The sequence below is a fragment of the Vulpes lagopus genome, chromosome 10, assembly GCF_018345385.1.
Source record: "Vulpes lagopus strain Blue_001 chromosome 10, ASM1834538v1, whole genome shotgun sequence".
In the NCBI taxonomy this organism is placed as follows: domain Eukaryota; kingdom Metazoa; phylum Chordata; class Mammalia; order Carnivora; family Canidae; genus Vulpes; species Vulpes lagopus.
In genome coordinates this window covers 60,818,676-60,833,259 of record NC_054833.1, presented here as the reverse complement: position 1 = coordinate 60,833,259, position 14,584 = coordinate 60,818,676, and the positions used below count along the sequence as shown (strand labels likewise).

General features: G+C 52.1%; 1 protein-coding gene across 7 annotated transcripts in view; it reads left to right on the top strand.

Moving 5' to 3' along the window:
• GAS7 (growth arrest specific 7) overlaps positions 1 to 14,584 on the top strand; it is a 209,806-nt gene that overhangs the window by 104,212 nt on the left and 91,010 nt on the right. Inside the window, exon 1 of one of the 7 annotated variants that reach the window (XM_041771063.1) lies at positions 1,401 to 1,661. The exons of 5 other annotated variants lie outside the window; for them this stretch is intronic. In XM_041771063.1, the coding sequence (XP_041626997.1) occupies positions 1,659 to 1,661 (3 nt within the window). In that variant the 5' untranslated portion in view covers positions 1,401 to 1,658. Of the gene's footprint in view, positions 1 to 1,400; positions 1,662 to 11,233; positions 11,346 to 14,584 lie in introns of those variants that run through there. One more of the 7 variants, XM_041771066.1, reaches the window with a different exon arrangement.

Genomic DNA, 14,584 nt, shown 5'->3' with positions numbered 1-14,584 from the left:
AAGTAGACTCCACACCCAGCATGGAGCCCAGGGCGGGGCTTGATCCTGCGACCCTGGCATCATGACTGGAACTGAAACCAAGAGTTGGATGCTTAACCGACTGAGCCACCCAGGCTTCCCATCTTTGTCCATTTTTTAATTGGGTTGTTTGTTTTTTGTTTTTATCCAGTCTAAACTTTCCTTGTGTATGCAGGGAAATTTCAACTCCTCTCTCAGCCAATGCTGATCATAACAAAAACAACTGGCTTTTACTGGGTACGTTGGTCCCCTTCACTCTATGCTCACTGTTTATGTAAATCTCCCTCCTCAATCCTCCCTGCAACCTTTTGTGAAAGACCCTGCAGTCATCTCCCTTTTGTACTTGAAGAAATCCAAAGTTTCAAGGCCCTGCCCGGGTCCTGGCTATCACAGCTAATAGGTAGTGATCTGACAAGGGCCCAGCGCCATCTGACTCTGTCCCTAGGCCATATTCTGATTTCATAGCCCTGACCCCAGGAGCTGGCACTGAAACCTCTTCATAAATACACAGTTCATCCATACGTGTGAAAGAATGATATTTTATAGGAAACCATCCAGATCTTGGGATGCGTGGTCACTTGGGGAAAACCATATTTATGTCAATAGGAAGACTGGTTTCCTAAAATCACGAAGGTTTACATTTAAAGGAAACGTAGAAATGGGTGAATTTTAAGTGCTAAACCTTCAGCTGCTCCAAAAAGCTGTCTGAGTGGAAGGATTTGATATATTCACGGAGGATCCAAGTCTTTTGCCTGAACGTGTGTAGCTGGTGGATGCCATATAGTGCTCGGGGTCCATATTCACTTGCAGCTAACAGCTTTGTGATCCTAAAAGCCCTCTTCCTCTGAGATGCATGGCGTCGCCCCTCTGGTCACCCACTGTCCAGGTTTGGAGGCAAGCAAGGGCAGAATGAAGGCAGGGGACCTTTGTCTTGCCCCTTTGGGGGCACCAGCCTTTCAACCCTGGACAGGTCTGACACAATGGTTCTTTGGAGCATTCCCCATTCGTTTTATGTTGGTTTCGATCTGGTCTTGGGTTCACGCAGCTGGGGCTGGGGCCGAGGCCAGAGCCGTGACTTAGGGTTGGGAAGAAGTTGGCGGAACATTCCCCAGCAGGGCTTGGGCAGGCCCAGGGAGTCCCGCCTAAAATATAGTGGACAAAGGAGCTCTTGTCCACGGGCCTGGGGGTGGGAGGCCTCTGGTCAGCGACACAAGCTTGGCCATTGTATATCGTGACCTCGGCCAGCTTTTTTTTAGCTGAGAAAGGGGAAAGAGAGAGAGAGAGAGACAGAGTGAAAACAACAACAAAAAAGCCTCCAGAAACTTTGTAACTGGAAAGTCAGAATGCACCGTTGATTTCATCATATGACCTTGAGCAGATTCGGAAGGAGCTGTGCAATGTTGTGGGTTCTTTGTGAAAGAAGAGCTCTGCGCAAAGCCACACCAACGCCCCCTGGGATGTCCTGAGTCCTGACCCTGGCACAGCCGCTTGTGTCAGCCCCATTTCCCGTGGAGGGTGCCATGGAGAGGAAGCTGGCAGGGGCCTGGCCCTGGGTCTGGGGACTTCACACAGGACTCAGGACACTCCTCTGAGTTAGCAGCCACCCCTCTTCCCCCACAAGGAAGACTAACTCTTCTTGGATGGTAAGAATCAGTTTGACTCGCCCTCAGAGGTGCCGAGCTCTTCCTGCGTGTTTCTGAAACAACTGTGTTTTGTTTTGTTTTATTTTATTTTATTTTATTTTATTTTATTTTATTTTATTTTATTTTATTTTATTTTATTTTATTTTACTTATTTTTTTAGCTGTGACATTTTAGAAAGCAGTTCTGAGGACCTCTGAGATGGGCAGCTGCAGCCTAGAAGTGCTGGGGGCCCAGTGTGCTCGGGGGCACCTGTTAGGGGCCCAAGGCCTGAGTAGGGAAGGGGAGGCAGAGACGTGGCCGTGGTGCATGCGAGATGGGGAAGGCAAGGAGAACAAGATGTCCAAAGGGCTGTTTGTGGAGGGAGACGGAGTCACCACCTCCCTCCCCACCCCGGTTACCTGGCAGCTGTTCGGTTGAGGCGTGTGACCGTGTCGTGGCGTGGATTATGGGGATTGGCGTCCACATCAGGTCTCCTTCCCTCCGCCTGGATCTGTCCTCCCACCCACCATCTCCCCATGGCCCAGCTCCAGCTGGGACCCTCTCGGGGAGCGGGGGAGGCCTGTTGGGTGACACAGCTCCTCGGGGAGGTGATCGAGTGTCTTCCCAGGCACCCTGGTGTCTGTGCTATGGTTCCATGCTGGCCTGGGTGCTTCTGTCTGGCTTGGTGGTGGCAGCGATCGCCACAGTAATGGGCATTGGTGCTCTCCTGAGACCTAAGAGTGGGATACCCTAATTTTGCCAACCTTACTGCCTCTGGAAGTTAGACATCCCCTCCTTTCTTGGAGAGAGGGACCTCACATCAACCAAGACTCTAGCCAGCACTCTGTGTAGGCTCTGGGGAGCTGGCAGGGTGGTGTCCAGTTTGTATGGGGAGGCTAGATTGGTGTTTGCACATAGCCTTTTTCTAGGATGCTGCCTCTCACGGGCTGGGCCGGACAGCAGCTCTCATTTCAGCGTGGCTTCTGATGGAGACCTCAACATGTGCCGGGGAGAGGGAGGTGGTGCTCGTCATCGGGGGGCACCTGGAAAGTCCACAGCAGGGCCTGTCAAGGGGTAAAGCACACATGAATTGCCCAGAGACCTTTAAACTACCGAGCCTGGTGCTAGGGTGGGGCCTGGGACTCTGCATTTCTAGCCCACTCCCAGAGGACAGCCCTGCTGCTGGTGCAGGGGCTGCACTTTGGGAATGATCATCACATTCTGATGGAATGCTGGGCATGCTGGGGGTCCCGGGGGGTCTGGCCTTGGCTCTGGGCCGCGGCCAGGAGGTCCACGGACAAGATGGACCCCAAGGGGCGTCCAGGGAGCTTGCATGTATGGTGAGAAGCTTACCTGCTAGCAGGTGCAGAACAAGTCTGTGTGGGGGGGTGCCTGGGGGGCTCAGTCGGTTAAGCATCTGTCTGCAGCTCAGATCGTGATCCCGGGGTCCTGAGATCGAGCCCTGAGTTGGGCTCCATGCTCAGCTGGGAGCCTCCTTCTCTCTCTTTCTGCACCTCCCGCTGCTCTCTCTCTCTCTCTCTCTCTCTCTCTCTCTCTCTCTCTCAAATAAATAAATAAAATCTTAAAAAAAAAAAAAAAAAGACCAAGCCTGTGTTGGGTACAGGGTGGATTCCAGCTTCAGACACGAGGAAGCCTGGGATGCCAGGGCCAGAATCTGGTTGCCGGGTACGCAGAGCTTGACTGCATGTGGCTCTAGGAATGACAGGGAAGGAGCCCCACATAGGCCCCATCAGGCCAGAAGAACTTACCAGAACTCACCGTGGTGCGAGGAGGAGGCCCAGAGCGCTGAGATCGTGAGGCCCGATCCCCATTGTTGGGGGTGGGGGCCGATCCCCGTGCCAGGGACACTCTGCTGCCCCCCAGATATGTGTCTACACTTGAATGAGACTTTTCACCCCTCTTGCAAAATGACACGTCTTTAAAGCAAGTGTCCTCGAGACCGACCTCCAGAATCGTTGAGCGTGAGAACAGAAAGGAAGAGAAAGCCGAGGAAAACGCTTGGAGACCATCTGGTGCGACTTCTGAATTTTCGAGATAAGGAAGTGGAGGCGTCCCCGCGGGGATGGAGGGGTCGCTCAAGATTTGGCAGCGGGCTCTCCATCCTGCCTTCTGTGCGCGGTGCCCCGGAGCAGTGGTGGGTCCTGGCTCTCAACTGTGATGTCACCTGCTGTCCCCCGCTGTCTGGTTTTATATGCACTAGTTGCGCGGCTTCAAAAACTGTCAGTGGCCTTAGGCTGGTTGGAACCTCGCCCCTCACTGACTCGTGGAAGCGGTTCCAGACGCGCTTCGCCTTCATCTCTCTCTAGTGCCCATGGTTCAGAAGCAATTAGGACGCGCTGGGAGCCGGCTCTCGGAGCCAGAAGTCTTTGATTGGAGTCACTTGGAGCGCGGGCCGCGGCGCCACGCAGTAACCCGGATGAGGACAGTTGCTGCCCTTAGGGTTTTGGGGGCACCCGTGGGGCCACCAAGCTGGCCACTCATGCCCCTGAGCATCCGTGGGCAGCAGCCACGTCACCTGCCCTTAGAACTCCTTTCTGAGCAGGCTGCTTTGCAGGAGATTCCAAGCGTGTGACCACCTGAGCCAGCGACTTGCGATTCCTTTCCTTTCTGCTCTTCTGAATTTGCAAGATCCATTCTGGATGGAACAGCATGTTTGGTAAATTTAGGTATGGGGTTTCCTTCAGGGGCTTGAGAAGGTGCCAGAAACCATGGCATGAGGCATTCTGGGATTTCCTCTTCTCTCCCCATCCCGTGGTCCCTGCTCCTCCCAGTACCAAGTGTTGGCAAGATTCTCTTATTCCCCGGCTTTCTCCTCTGCAAAGGGAGATTTGAGCAGGAATCCTGTGGAGGGGGCCTCATCCTACCAGAAGCTGCCCACAGAGATCCTCAATGTGTCCTTCAGGAGCACCTCCTAGGGCAGGATACTCGACACCATTACCCACACAAACTCATGTAGAAAATCCAGGGTGCATTTTGAGATCCTAACCACCCCTGCCCACCTCCTTCTTCTGACACCTAGGGACAACCCAGCCCCAAAGGGGCCCAGCCAGTGGCAGGGGGAAGGAGAAATTAAGTGTTAAGCCTTCCTCGTATGGGTGTGAGGTAATGCTCACAGCTTAGTGTCCTGGTTTGGGCATACTTTTTTCTTTTTAAGATTTTATGTAGGGATCCCTGGGTGGCGCAGCGGTTTGGCGTTTGTCTTTGGCCCAGGGCGCGATCCTGGAGACTCGGGATCGAATCCCACATCAGGCTCCCGGTGCATGGAGCCTGCTTCTCCCTCTGCCTGTGTCTCTGCCTCTCTCTCTCTCTCTCTGTGTGACTATCATAAATAAATAAAAATTAAAAAAAAAAAATTAAAAAAAAAAAAAAAAAGATTTTATGTATTTATTCCTGAGAGACATACAAAGAGAAGCAGAGACACCAGCAGAGGGAGAAGCAGGCTCCCTGCGGGGAGCCCCATGTGGGACTCAATCCCAGGACCCCGGGATCACGACCTGAGCCCAAGGCAGACGCTCAACCACTGAGCCACCTGGGCGCCCCATGGACATACGTCTTAATGATTGCCAATTTTTGTTACATTGCTTCCCTTTACTGGTGTCTCATCATACCCTTCCCACCAGATCCAAGCCGGGTTTGGCTGAGTAAATTTTCACTCTCTGGACCAAAAAAATTGGGGGGAGTTGTGCCGGTGGGGGTGGGAGGGGAGGTAATACGATGCGAACGTTTCTTTTTCTTGCTAGGAGGTCTCCGTCATCTTGTGTTTGTGTGGCCGCTTTGTGTTTGCTTTTGCAAAGTGACACTGGTCATTCAGATGCCTTGAAATTTCCCTTGGGGTGGTTTTGGGCCTTGTTACGAAACACGTTCCTCATGTCATGGAAGCCTGGCGTGGGAGGGCTGGCAGCCCCTGGTTTTAGAGTTTAGGGGCCAGAGAGGCCCAGGGAGGCCCCAGGACCCGCTGCCTGGGAACACAGTGTCCGTGCACCTCGGCCCTGTGTGCTTTCTGCCGATGCTTTTGGGGTCCCCAGGCTGGAGGTAGGATGTCAGAATGGCCCACGCTATTTTTATCTGCCAGAGAAAGGGTAGGAGGAAGGGAGCCAACATTCCTCGAAGTCAAGAGTTTGAATAAAATGTCTCTGTTAATCACGAGCTGATGGTGAGCAGACTCATTCAAGTTTTCCTGCTCAGAGGCCAGAAGCCGAACAGGCTGCCGGGAGCAGCACACTGCCTTGCCCTTTAGGACTCTAAAACATCAGGGCCAGACAGATCCTAGAAATGGGACCCAGGTTACAGGTTTTCTCTGGGGTTTCCCACACCCCTCTAGGCTCCAAGATAGGGTAGCAGTACAGCTTCCCATCTTTTTTTTTGTTTTTTTAAGATTTTATTTATTCATGAGAGACACACAGAGAAGCAGAGACACAGGCAGAGGGAGAAGCAGGCTCCCTGTGGGGAGCCCCATGGAAGACTCGATCCCAGGACCCCAGGGTCACGACCCAAGCCGAAGGCAGATGCTCAATAGCTGAGCCACCCAGGCACCCCTGGAGTGTCCCATCTTATTCCTAGAGGTGGTTTCCCTATTTGTGGAGTGCCTGTGGGAACCCCCTTCCCCATGTGGACTCCGAACATGACCATGAGGCCCTTGGGCACCTGCTGTCAACCTCGAGAAGAGGCAGGAGTTTCGCAGTTGTGCTGTTTGATCAATGCAGAGATTCTCCCAAGAGATAATGAAGAGTGGGCATGTCTCAGGTCCCAATCATGCCATGCGGTGTTGCTGGGCAGGTGCCACCAGCAAGAGCATGAGCCATCTCAGATGGGAGAGGTTTGATGACATCCACAGAGCTCCTTGTTTCGTGCATTGTCTCCTTTGGAGCCCTATTAATTGGCCACTCTGTCGTCTATCCGGGTGGCAGGTGCATCGGTAATAGAAGCATCTTTATTCAGTGTCAGTGAAGGAAGGGCTCTTGTGGGAACGTCCTAAGGCCTGGGTGGAAGTCACTTCCTATGGGAAGGATTCCTTCTTGCTGTCCGTGGCTTGACCCACGGACACCTCAAGGCTGTGAAATAGCTTCTGACACGCGGAGGGGTGGGGGGGGGGGGGATGGGGTGGCGCGTCCAGCTCATCCTTGCACTTGGCAGCATTGTTTGTGAAATCGTTCATCCGGTCCTTGCCCTACCGGAGACCCCGTGTTTTCCAGCTTAGCAGTATTTTCCTGTGAGGGCTGACTTCCTGTAGCCTTTGCAGAGACTGCATTGTAATTGTGTTCATCAAAATTCCTGGGTAACCAGATCACTCCATTCCTTTTTAGGATCGGAGAATAGAGTTTACTATTCTGTGACCCTCTGCCCGCCCAGTCCTGAAAGACAGGCCCTGGGAGTCAATGGCCCTCAGGGAGGTGCTGGGGGCTTAGGGATGGATACTCAGGGTGGACGGGACCCTTGCTCACTGAGTCTCTGCAGAGTGTTCCCGGTGGTTTGGGTGCCAGGCACTTGGCTGGCAGCTCAGTGGGTGCCGGGAGGAAGCTCCATGCACTGATGCCCACCTGTCAGGCATCGGGGGGCTGCCAGGTGTAAGGCTTCCTCTGGCAGCTTTATGGGTAGAGGACAGTGATGGGGCCGGGAGCTGGGAGAGTGGGGGATGGTAGCTGATCCAGGCAAGGGTGAGTGTGGCGGGTGCTCCATGGGGGCTGGAGCTGGGGACCCTGAGTAAATGACCCTCTGGGGACTTGTCTGTATGATCCAAGAGGGTTTGTTGCGGAGGCAGAAGTCTGGGGTGAGCAAGGGACAGATTCTAGTCATGGGGACGTGGATTATTGCTGCGGGCATGACCCTGTCCAGCCACCACTCTGATCCGGAGGCCTGAGGACGTGTGAGTTGTGCTGGGTTTGGAAGAGACCTGGGGACATGTGCATTTAAGTGATTAAAGCCCAATTTAGAAAGTTCTTTTAAAGGACTTAAGGGAGCCCTGCCAAAGGTGACTGATCTTTCTTTCTTTCTTTCTTTCTTTCTTTCTTTCTTTCTTTCTTTCTTTCTTTCTTTCTTTCTCTTTCTCTTTCTTTTCTTTTCTTCTTTTCTTCTTTTCTTTTTCTTTTCTTTTCTTTTCTTTTTTCTTTTCTTTCTTTTTTCTCTTCCTTCCTTCCTTCCTTCTTCTTCTTCTTCTTCTTCTTCTTCTTCTTTTTCTTTTCTTTCTTTCTTTCTTTCTTTCTTTCTTTCTTTCTAGAAGATTTTATTTATTTTTTATCATGAGAGACACAGAGAGAGAGGCAGAGACACAGGCAGAGGGAGAAGCAGGCTCCCTGGAGGGAGCCCGATGTGGAACTCCATCCCAGGACCCCCAGGTCACGCCCTGAGCCCAACGCAGACGCTCAACCACTGGGCCATCCAGCAGTGCCCCTCCACCAAAGGTGATTTCTAATAAGAGCCACTTGAGTAGACACATGAAGAAGAGTTCTGGCAAAACCGCTGATGAGTCGGTCCCATTTAGTGAGAAATCTTGCATATGGAGGAGTAGAAGGAAGAAAGGCATCTTGCCTGGCTCTGCTCTGGCTTCTTGTTGGTGAAAGCTGGAGGTGGGCCTTACGCGCTTGACCCCCTTTTCATGCAGGGGTCCAACCACAGTGGCTCAGGGAACACAGAGATGCTCAGATTTGGGCAGGAACATAGCCACAGGGTCCTCTTTCTGTGCTGAGTGTGGCATTGGCCTTTGGAATGCTTTGAGGCGGCCCAGGTGAGGACTTGGGGGATGCCCTGGATCCCTGTTGAGTTTTCCCATAACCCGCAACGTGCTCTGGTCCCACCCGGTCCCTTTTAATGGATCCCAGAGCTCAGGACTTCCTGTGGAAGCCGATTGCCCATGAGGCCACCAAAAGGTGGCCTGAGATCAGACTCACAGCACCCAGATCCCAGAAAGATCTGTGGCCCCCAAGGGCTTTTCCCTCCTGTCACATCCCCTCTGGCTGGAAGCCTGTTGTTTCCCCCCAGGAAAGCTGTCAGAGTGGATCCTAGATGCCAGAGGATGGGGAGCAGACTGGCCAGGTATCTGTTGACCTCGCCATCAGGACCTAGAGGAGGAAGGGATGTCCCCTTGTTGGTGTAGGAAGAGGGGCATTCTGATTTCATTTCTCTAGGTGCCCGCACTTGACTTTCCCCACCTGTTGGTCTTTTCTAGTATTATCTGGAATTTGTAATCCAAGCTCTTTCGTTGTTTTATACCATATATGGAGACCAGCGACACCTACACATAGTCTGTAACTTGATCGATGATGATGATGATGATCTGCAAGTTTTTAAAGCTGCTTCCAGTGCTCAGCCCTGGGCCTTTCTAAAGTAGAAAGGTCTGAAATTAAAAAAGAATTTAAGGGAATTCTTCACCTTTCTTTGTCATAATCTCTCAGGCAGCTGTGATATACCTTCTGAGGACTTTTGAGGAGGACACACAGGTCCCCGGACCACTGTCTGTGGACCAGTATTCCCTAAACCACTGTCCATAGAGGAATGAGTCTCCATGCAGGACAGCTCAGCCACCTCCTGGGAGGGTCTCAGCATTTCCCAGGTGACAATTCAGGGGTATCTTTTAAAATGCAGTCACGGAGAAGCCTGAGACCAGCTTATTTATCTGTGCTCCTTTACTGGGGACACCCTTCTCCCACATAAACCCTGATAGGACTTTTTGCTTATCTCTGCCGTGTAAATACATGGTCCATGGTGTGCCTGCCACGGGGCTTGCATTTTGCTTGCAGCACTGCGGGACCCGCCACGCTGCACATACATATCTTCTTTTAGCTGAGCAAAGTTTTCTCTTTTATTTTTTTTTCTTCTTCCCCTCCTATCAACCATGGTTTATTGTTCCATTTCTCTTCTTCAGGAGCTCCTAGCATCTGTATCTTGGCTTATTCTTTTGTCCCCCTGTTTTTTTCTTTTCCTTTCCTTCCCCCCCCCCTTTTTTTATTGTGCATTTCCTTTGCATTCCATGAAAAAATTCTTAAATTGGCTTGGTACATAAGGAATGCTTTTTCCCCCCTTTCCGCAAGACTAATTCCACATTCTAGTGCATGTCGCTACCTCATAAATTTCCCTACAATTTTGTTAATTTCCTGTCCCCTTTTATAGCATTTTTTTCCTTTTTCCAGTCCACTTGCCTTGTTTTGCATTAGTTTGTCCTCTCCTGATGATTTTTTTTTTTTTTTTTGCACTTGTATCAGATGCTTTATCCCCCTTCCTTCTATTGAAGTTGCTAAACACTTTTCCTGGGATTTTCCATCTGGATACCAGATGAAGTCATGATTTGAAGTTTGTGCCTCCCCGGAGGCTTCTGGATACTGTTCCTCGATTTATTTTCTGCAGTGAAAGACACTATATTATCTCGTCCTACCCCACCTCCCTGTGCTCAACGTTGAATAGTCCATTCATTCGGATCCATTAGGAGCTGGGATTTGTTACAGGTGGGGCACACACGTTGCTTGGACTACCATTCTATTTGTTTGGTGAAAGCCTCAGATATGTTTGGAGCCAGTTCCTACTATGATTCCAAGTTTCCATTGATTCATTCATCCCTCCATCCCTGCATCCAGTGTTCTGGGCACTGTGCTGAGACTAACGCTAGGGACAGCATGGGCCATGGCCATGTCTTCCTGAATCTTACAGCCTGTTTCTCTGTTGTCTGGTCTCTTCTTCTCTTCCTCCCTCCAAGCAGGTCTCCAGGTCCCAAATCTCTCACCCTTAGAAGAACATGAAGACATTGCCAGGGTCCATCTCCCCACCCCTACCCCAGAAAACTACTCATGAGGACTTCACTTTCCAGGGTGCACTGGGCCATCATCAGGGCACCTTGCTTCCTCCTCTCCTCTTTTCTGTGAGACGCTCCCAGACTGCACAGAAAGGCTGCCAGAGCTGGAGAGAACAGTACTTGCTCATTTAGGAGAGGAAAGGCACCCTACATTCTTATAGGTGCAGATCCTGAAGCTGGCAGCATCACTGGGAGAGCTGGGGCCCTGCTCCATGCTCTATGTCTGACCCTTGGCCAGGGGGGAGATGATCTTTCCTTTGGGAGCTGTTCCCAGCTTTGTGTAGGGGTGTCTCCACCCTGAACAGGTGTCCAGCAGAAAGATTTGGCATGGATGTGACTCTCCAGTCCCCGGGCCAGCTGGAGCTTGGTTGTCTTTGGGGGCTCGCTTACAGCCCCTGTCACTGCTGCTAATTGGCCAATCCCCATTGAGTGACAGTGAGGCTTGGGTCTCGGATTGCTCAGGGTGCACCAATACCAAAGAGGTTCCGGGCGGGGGGTGACAATGGCTCCCAAGTATACCTGGCCCTGGCCCGGCTGCTTTAGGGGGGGTCCTGGCTGGCTGTGCCTTTCAGAAGAGAGAACTTGCTGGAAGAGTTCTTTGTGGAGGAGCCTTCAAGCAGTGCCAATCACGGCACCCAGCTCATTAGCAGTCATTGCCATGGCAACGGGTCTGCCAGAAAGTGGCTCGTTAGGCTGACAACTTCAGAGATGTTATATATAGATTGGGGTGTGGGGGGAGTGGGGGTGTGGGGCCCTGTGGATATGCCTTTCTCTGGAGCTCCTATTGCTTCTGGGCTTGGGGTGTGAGAAGACATAGAATGGGGGGACCGTGAAAACTGTTCAGGCTGCTAAAGTGACAACCGCCAGGTACCGTCTCAAGTAACATCTGCTCGCATCTGGAGAAGGTAAGAGTCAGGTGCTCCCAGAAGCCTCCTGAGGGGGAAGGAGTCCCAGGCTGAACTTGTGGGGGGGGGGCAGGGGGGTGGAGGCTGTCAGGGAGGGGGGCGCTGAAGGTGGGGGCTGGCACTGCCTGGAGGCTGCAGAGCCCAGATCCAATCTCTCTTAAAAGAAGTCTTCTCTGAAGGGTGTGGGGATAGCAGACCTTTCTTGCATAGGTACCCACGGAGCTAAGCCCTGTCTTTTTGTAAATCGTGCTTATTAAAATTTCACGCTCCCAGCGTTGCTTTCAGAAGTGGGATTTCTCTCAAGTGCTTTCTCTGAAGCTGCACACCAGCCAGTCTTCTGAGTTCAGTGGGCACGAGGCTCACCCAGAATGCATGTTGAGAGGCAGCCTCCGAGGCTCCAGGTTGACCTAGTGTTTTGATCAGGGCCCTGGAACCTCCCCTTTTAGCGCACGTCCCCAGGTGGCCGACGGGGTGCTACGGGGACCACCCTTTGAGAAACACTGCTGTAAAGGAGGGTCAGGGGGTGGGGAGTTTGTTTTCAATCTCTGGGTGACTTTCCTTTGCTTGCCTGTTGTTTTTCTTCTTCCCCGGGGAGGACCAGTAGCCCATCCTTAAGAGGAAAATTTCTTTGGCTGTGCTGTTTTAAGTCAGGAGACAAGGAAGTTAGCCTGCAGCCGGGAACGTGACTGCTCGGGTGTGGGTGGTGGTATTTCTGCTCCTCTCCGGGGAAGGCATATGCTCTTTTGGAGTCTGTGAGACAGGCAGGAGCAGGCCTGAGTTGTCACCCTCCTTGGTGGTAGCTGGGGTGTCAGGTGGTCCGGGGAAAGAAGTGGAGCTGCCCCTGGCTAGCCGGACAGCAGGGAGGCCTCCCTGTAGGTAACCAGATGGAAGTCTCTAGGGCCAAGGTTTGGTTTGATCATTTGTTTAGTTGTGTGGCGTTGGTCGAGTTATTAAATTCTCTCAAGTCTCAGATTCCTTATTTCGAGGTGGGAAAGTGGCAGATTTAAACTGTAAAAACTAGAGATGAGTGTGTAGAGCACCCAGCCCAGTCCTTGGAGCGCTGTAAACGTTCGGTGCACAATAAAAGCCATTATCGATGGACTCAAATGGGATCTGAGCTCGTATGTTTCTTGATTACCAGCTAGGTGAGGGCTCTGAGTCATCTAGAAGCCTGCTGATACTTTATAGGAAACAGGGTGAGGGTGTATGTGCACCACGGACTCCCTTTGGCGGGGAGGGGGGGGGTCATGCAGGAGATCCACAGTTTTCTTCAGATTCTCAGAGCATGGGTCTCCGTAAACAGTTGAACAGATTGTTGACTGAACAAGGGGACCCATGGGGAGACTGAGATCCAGCCTTGCACTCAGGGCGAGGGCCCATGTGGAGAAAGAGCGTTTTATGATTCCCACAAAGCCATGATATGCATCAGGTTGAGACTTTATGAGTTGGAGGAAATGGCCGTCAGCTTCCACCCTTGCTCCCACTTGTTCCATCTTGTTCGTAGTTAGGACCCGAGTCTCTGGGCCTGTGTCCCCTCAGCACCTAGTTCCCATTCCCAGGGCAAACTGCTGATGGAATGGAAGGGGAGAAGTCACAGGACTAGGGAAGGAAGGCTAGGGGCCACTCTCCCAGGAGGCCCATCCCTCCATGGCTGTGAGCCATGAGGTCATGTGGGTGCATTGGGCCTTTCAGATGAGGGCCTGCAGGTGGGGACTACAGCTTTGCTCCCTCCATAGCTTAAAAACTAAACTAAACTAATTTTTTTTTAATTTTTAATTACGAGACACACCTTACATAAAATTTATCCTGAGTGGTATTTATACATCCATAGTACTCTGCAACTGTCACCACTGTCTCCTTCCAGGACATTCGAATCACCCCAAAGAGGAAACCCTGTGTCCACACTCCCCTCCCACCCCCAGCCCCTGGCAACCACTAATCTCTTTTGTTTCCGTGGATTTCTCTATTCTGGGTATTTCTTTTCCTTTTTTTTTTTTTTCCATTTAAGATTTTATTTATTTATTTGTGAGAGACATTGAGAGATTGAGAGAGAACAAGAGAGCAAGCATGAGCAAGGGGAGTGGTATAGCGCAGAGGGAGAAGCAGACTCCCCACTGAGCAGGGAGCCCAACGCAGGACTTGATCCCAGGACCCCGAGATCATGACCTGAGCTGAAGGCAGATGCCTAAGCCACTAAGCCCCCCAGATACCCCTATTCTGGGCATATTATGTAAACAGAGTCATGTGGTACGTGGCCTTTTGTGTCTCTGGCTTATGGCACTAAACATGGCTCCAGGGTTCATCCACACTGTGGCATGTAGCAGTACTTCATTCTGCTTCTTGGTCCCGATGCACCCCTTTCCATTGACTCGCTCATCAGATGATGGACCTTGAGGTCCTGCCCGCCTTTTGGCAATCGTGGATGACGCTGCTTGTGAATGTGGATTTACAGGTCTCTTGGGTGCATACCCACTTGTTTGCACGTCTTTGTAGTCCTGATGGTCCCCCCTCCGGGAGAGGGGAGGGGTCTTCTTTCTGGGAGAGACCAAAGGCAGGGGGACTGTGGCAGCCTTGGGGGCTGGAGGGCAGAGCAGAGTCAGGAGCCGTGGTCGTGCTGGAGGGGGATGTGGGTGGCCTTTGCCGCATTGGCCAAACTGGTAAGTAGGCCCAGCTGGCCCTGGTGCCCTCCTCTCTTCCTCTTCCAGCACCACTTGGCCTTCCCGGCTCCTGCACCGGCACCTTCCATAGGGTTTGGTCACAGAGGGTCCAGCATTTCCTGGGTGGGCAAAACCTCAGGGCGGGCGGTCATGGTACCTCCTTGGTCATCGGAGTCCATCGGTGGACGCCAGGGCTTGATCTGACCCCACAGAGTTACATGAACCCCCTAGAGTCATTCTCAAGAGAAGGGCACTGTGCAGACATGGAGACAGGACAGGTGTCATTCCTGCTGTTTCACAGGTGGGGTATGAAGGGTCCAAAATCCACTCCACTTGCTCAACCAGCCCCGCTTAGGAGCGGTCTCCTGGCCACCCACCTGGCCTTCTCAGCAGGTCACATTGGCCACCTCTTAACACATTGGTCTCCCCAGCAGGTGGGTGCTTGCTGCTGCGTGTCTAGTGTCGTCTTGGAAACAGAGGTCTGGGGAAAAGTGACTATTTCTGGTAACATTTCAGACGTTACAGGTGCCGGCTGAGGTCTGGGCCCCTGAACTTCACCTCTCAGGGGGCAGGGGCTGTGCG